General features: G+C 33.9%; 1 protein-coding gene across 1 annotated transcript in view; it reads left to right on the top strand.

The window, feature by feature from the left end:
• LOC111369013 (calcium-transporting ATPase 12, plasma membrane-type-like) overlaps window positions 1–48 on the top strand; it is a 2,789-nt gene extending 2,741 nt beyond the window's left edge. Inside the window, exon 3 of the mRNA XM_022990502.1 lies at window positions 10–48. Coding sequence (XP_022846270.1) covers window positions 10–48 — 39 coding nt within the window. The remainder of the gene's footprint in view (window positions 1–9) is intronic.
• The last annotated feature ends 6,331 nt before the right edge of the window (window positions 49–6,379 follow it).

Below are 6,379 nucleotides of genomic sequence, written 5' to 3'. Positions count from 1 at the left end.
TTTCAACAGGAAAAATTCCATTTCCGGTGTTTCAACTTTTGTGGATGAAACTGATTGCAGGTACTTTAGCAGTTCTTGCACTCAATATAGAGAAGCCGTCTCAAGATGTTATGCGGAGGCCACCAAGAAACTTGAAAGAGCCATTAATCACAGCCCAAATGCGTAAAAAAATTGGGGCTCAAGCTTTATATCAGATAGCCATCTTTCTGGTTATACATTTCAAAGGCAAATCATTATTTAATGTAAATGATAAGGAAAAGGATTCTTTGGTCCTTAGTACATACATTCTCTGTCAAGCCTTCAACATATTCAATCCCAGGCTTTTGGAGAAGAACATTTTTGAGGAGATGCAAAAGAAAAAACTCCTCTTGAGCATCATCGGACTAATTATTTCCATTCAGTTTATAATGGTGGAACTTCTGAATGGGTTTTCAGGGACAGCCAGGCTAAGATTTGGCCAGTGGGGCTTGTGTATAGCCTTTTCTGCTGCACCTTCTATGGTCACTTGGTTTGTTAGGTGCATTCCTCCTCTGGGAAACTTTAAGTTTCCAATGTTGAAGCCTAAAATCGATTAGTCAAGCGCTCTATCTTTCATTATTCTCTAGTCAAAATACAGAATCTGTAGATTGCTTCGAAATCTGTGTGCTGTTTTCTGTTTTCACATTTTGCTCTATCGAACTTTATGTGGTCAATGTTGAAGTGTAATATCAATTAGTTAAATTTCACTATCTTTCATTATTCTCTAGTCTTTGGTTTATCGAGCAGCACAAACGTAAATTGGAAAATGTAAACTCAATAGAAAAACGAGAAGAACAACAAGATATGTTCGCCCCAATTAAGTGTTAACATATTAGAGTGCATGACTCCAATGCACTATAAATCGTGACTGACTCCAAATTGTAATAAACAAAGCATTAAAGAGAATCCTTTATATAGGACGACAAACGGAGGGGCTGTTAGTTTCTTAGCCAATCTGGGATTATAAACAATCCCTTTACAATTGGAAAATTAAAAATCATATTCTGATACACAAATACAATCACATTCTAGTTAAACAATATCAAGTCAAAATCTTAACAATCCCCATCTTGACTTTGAAGTTTTCGATGTCTCCGTATAGAGTTTCTTCCATATCTCTTCCATATCGAATGACATACTATGCTGTAGTCGTTCCTCTTAAACTTCTTGATCACACCATTTGAGAAAACTTTTGGTGTACTGAGATTTACCATACAGAACCATAAAAAATACAAGTACCACACAACATAAACACATAGGACTAAATAGATTTTCTTTTATCCTATCACCTGCACTGTTGCAATTTACATACCCTTTTAACTTTATCTACTCGTTACTTTGTTTAAAGAATAGCCCTAAAGTTGAAGTTCCTTAAGATATCTTAGGAACCACATAGCTACTAAATGTTAAAAGTCCAAGGGGTTTTCATGTAAATACTAAGTATATTGGTTGCCTTCCAGGCCTTGTACATATAATATTGTACATCAATGTACCTTCATCATTAGAGTATGGACCTTTTTCATGTGGTCTATTTCTTCTCGAGTTGAAGGACATCTTTACTAAGGTAAAATGACCTGCTAAAGTTATTGAAGTCACTTTAGTTTCAGTCATCTAATAGTTAGTTAACACTTTTTTGTTATAAGAATATTGTTTCAATACAAGAACGGTGTATTCCATTCCTTAGTATGTCAATACCAAGTGGTTTTTTTTTTTTTTTTTTTTTTTTTACATTTTATTTTTTCCCTTTTTTTAATTTTTTTTTTTTATTTTTTTTTTTTTTTTGCCCACTTAAAAACTATTAAAATATGGTCAAAATCAATTTTTTGGTCAACTAATGGAATTTTGGATAAAAACCGTCCAAGGGGGCCTCATATGCAACGTTTGGGAATGTTAGAGGTGACGGCTGTAACAAATCAAAGATTTGGGGAAAGTATGCTAATGTTGTAAAGGTTTTTTTTAAGCATTAACTATGTCCATTTTCTCAATTTAGTTATTTGAATTTTTCTTAATTCCATTTATTTCATGCATATTAGGACTTATAAATAATGTATCGTCGTCATATAGTAACAAGTATTAAAAAAAATGTTTTTCCTACTTGTTTTGAAATATAAAGCATGCCATAATTACTTCTTTTAAAGCCAATTAGTTGAACAAATGAGCTAATTAACCTTTTATACCATTTCTCAGTAGATTTTTTTAAACGACATCGTTTTCTTTAGAAGACAAATAGAATCAGATTCACTTTCCTTCACAAAACTTTCAAGTTGACACAAAAAGATATTTTCTTAAAGCTCACCATCTAAAATGCCAGTTTTTACATCCAATTGCTCAAGTTGCCGATCAAACTGAGCCACAAGTGCTAGCATTATTCTATATATTAGTATATTTAACTATTGCAAGGAAAATTCATTATAGTAAATCCCTTATTTTTGTATGTAAAATGTACTTGCATGCTTATAACCATATTCCAACAAGTGAAACTTACTTGAAATCACAAAAACGAGGTTAAATAACTTACCTTTCTTTTGCTTCCTTCCTATCCTGCTTTGTACTCACTTTCTGGTTAGAAATTTGATCACACGAGAAGGAGTTTTATAGCCACAATCCAAAAGCCTAATTTAAGATGTTATACTCCCAAATCAAGTCACTGCCTTTATGTGTTTCTCATCATTTTCTTCACACACGAATTCTATATTTATTTTTTTATATGATATGGGTACAGTGGAGGTTGTACATAGAAGTTGTGGGTTGTGGGAGGTTGAGTTTCAAATTCAATTTCAAACTCCTCCCTCCCATTTCCATTCAATTCGAGTCGAGTCAACAAACATGAGGGACCCGTTTATTCCAACAATTTAATTTAAGAGTACACAACACTATAAATGTGTTAGGGATATATAACAACTCTACAAGAGGAAATATAATTCTTGGTATACCTTAAACGTTTGTCGTAACACTAGTTCAAGTATTTCTTACCCCCTTAATTAATCAATGAAAATAATCAACTTTATCATTTATATTATATTCTTAATTGTGTTGCAAAATTGAAATATTAAATACAATTGTCTAGTCGGTGAATACAAACTAGTGTTAGATAAAATAGGAGTTCTACATATATTTATTCATTTAGGCAATCTCAATCGAGAACTTTATCTGGCTATTAAATAGATTTAATGAATAGTAAAATAGATTTTGATTAGTTTTTGAAATCTCACTTGATATCTCATCAAAGCGACTAGATCGTATACACAATATGATTGATGTATCTCTTCTCAGCACACCTCAAATTATCTGAGGCGATTGTTTGTGTAAGTAAATCAACTCAACTAGGTTGACATACTTTGTGTGTGTATATTAAATGGTAATCTAATAATTATAACAAAAGTTACTCTTAACATATGAACTCACAAACATTGTTCATTAATGGACATATTAAAAAAGTCTACATAGTACATAATTCAGATTCTATGCAATCCCAGAAATTTAACATGATTTACAGAGGCATCTCTAGAGATAGGTTTAATAAATGGATCAACAACCATTTGGCGCGTAGAAACATATTGCAAACTTACTTCTTTCTTCTATGATATCTCTTACAAAATTATATTTTATGTCAATGGATTAGCAGCCATTTGGTTTTGTTGTGATACTTGGGATCATTTGCATATGCAATAGCTGCTTGACTATTGCAATAAATCAATATAGGTCCCACGTCACCATTAAGGACTCCTAGATGCTAAAAGAATCTCCTTAGCTAAACAGCTTACTATATTGCTAAAACATATGCTACAAATTCTACTTCCATTATGGACAAGGAAATGCATGCGTGTTTCTTGATACTCTTAAAGATGACACCTTTATTAAGCAAGAATCCATATCCTGAAGTTAATTTGTGCTCATCTGTGTCTCCACCCCAATCGGCATCTACCTATCCTTTTAAGAACAAATCTAATGTGAACTACGTAGCAGCGTTGACTACGAAACCCATAACGAGATTGTTCCAAAAACCCAAAAAAGCCTAATTAGAGGTTTAGAGTTTGATCCCCAAATTAATGAATCAAAAAATCCAGCAAGAGCGTTGCTTGAAAGACCCATTGATTACACAATACAAGACCTACACCCAAATTGCAGAACGCTACAAGAATTATGATTCTTGATAAGTTCCAATTGTTCGACGAAGAACTCAAGAAGAAAGAAATATGCCTTTCAATTTAATTCACTCAATAACAATGTCTTGTAAACTTACAACTGAAAGTAATAACCTATATTTATACTAAGCTCAAAATCCTAGAAGCCTAGTAAAAATTCGTGAAAATATAAGTCAAAGATTACAAGAATCTTGCTAAAAGTAAAAATCTAACAAAATAAGGAAAATTCAGAATATGGCAAATTTGACCAAATTTTGATAATGTGGCTGCATAGAGTATTTCTATGAGGTCGCATAGAAGAAACGGTCAGTGCCAAAAAATTCCCTGCACGCCTTCATGCGACCATAAGGCATGAATAACTATGCGGTCGAATAGTTGTTCCCGACAGCTCCTTCTTCATCCGCTTATATAGCATTGATCCATTTCACTTCGACGCTCGACCTGAACACGAAAGTTGCCTCGGTTTGTATCCAGAACATTGTTCCATCAATAGTTGATTGAACTAGCAACCCATAGCTTGTTTCACTCACTTTGCCCTCGATCGCGTCATTTGTCCACCTTTGATTATTAATGTGTCTCGTTTTGCACTCGTCTTTGTCGGGCTCAACTTCTAGATTACATCATCCCCTCCCTCTTCAAAAGGATTCGCCATCGAATATGAACCTGCATCAAAGAGAGAGAGAGAGAGATCGGATACATTAAAAGTTGTCGAAACATTATAAACACCTAGAAGATCTAATTTGTAAGTGTTGTCGTTGATCTTCTCGATGACTTGAAATGGACAATCTCCTCGTAGTTGAAGCTTCGACTTTCTTTGTTCCAAAAAGAAACTCCTTCCTAAAATGCACGCAAACCAATCTCCTAGTTTGAATGTCAAGCGTTTTCTACCTTTGTTTGCCTGTGACGTAACAAGCTTGCTTTTGTTTTCGATTTGCAACTTTACTTTCTTGTAAAGTGATTTCACCAATTCTGCTTCTTTTTACTATCTAAACTATCTCGCTCATTCATAGATAACAGAATTAAATCCAACATTGTTAGTGGATTAAAATCATAAACAATTTTAAAAGGAGTAAACAAAGTAGTAGAATTAGTAGCACGATTATAAGCAAATTTAATTAAAGGTAAACAATCTTCCCAATTTTTCAAATTCTTGTTCATTACCGTACGCATCAATTGAATCATCGTCCTATTGACTACTTCAGTTTGCCCATCAGTTTGTGGGTGACAAGTCATAGAAAATAATAATTTTGTGCCTAACTTACCCCACAAAACTCCCCAAAAGTGACTTGAGAATTTAACGTCCCTATCTGACACTATACTTTTTGGAACCCCATGCAAACGCACTACTTCCTTAAACAACAAGTCAGCTATATGTGTGGCATCGCCAATTTTGTGATATGGTATAAAGTGCGTCATTTTACGAAACCTATCTACTACAAAAAAATTGCATCACGGCCTTTCTTAGTCCTAGGTAAACCCAAAACAAAAATCCATTAAGATATCAACCTAAGGTTCATTAGGTGTAGGTAACGGTGTGTATAGTCCTTGAGGTAAAACTCTAGACTTAGCACGTTTGCAAGTTATGCATCAACTGCAAACTCTCTCAACTTCACGTTTCATCTTAGGTCAATTGAAATGCTCACCTAACATTTCTAAGGTCTTTTGTATCCTAAAGTGTCCCATAAGTCCACCACTATAAACCTCTCTCAACAATAACTCTCGTATTGAACAATTAGGTGCACACAATATATTTTCCCGAAATAAATAACCCTCGTGTTTAAAGAATTTATCAATAGCCCTCTTATCAAAAGATTTATAAATTTCAGAAAAATCTACATATTTTTCATACAATTCCTTAATGTGTCCAAAACCAAGCAATTTAGAACCAAGAAAAGTTAGTAATGTATACCTCGGAGATAATGCATCTGCCACTAAGTTTTCTTTACCTTGCTTGTACTTGATGACGTATGAAAATGTTTAAATAAACTCCATCCATCGGCATGCCTCTTGTTCAACTTTCATTGACCCTGCAAATGCTTCAATTACTCGTGATTATTGTGAATTACAAATTCCTTCACCCATAAATAATGCTACCATGTCTCCAATGCCCGAACAAGTGAATATTATTCCTTATCGAATGTTGGGTAACACTGGACCGACACATGGACTCAAGCTCTCCCGAACATAGCCGTTTTCCATCAATTCCCCCACTTGCC

The sequence above is a fragment of the Olea europaea genome, chromosome 20 (genome assembly GCF_002742605.1).
Source record: "Olea europaea var. sylvestris chromosome 20, O_europaea_v1, whole genome shotgun sequence".
Lineage (NCBI taxonomy): Eukaryota > Viridiplantae > Streptophyta > Magnoliopsida > Lamiales > Oleaceae > Olea > Olea europaea.
Note: the sequence above shows the minus strand (reverse complement) of the source record. Positions and strands in the feature narration are given on the sequence as shown.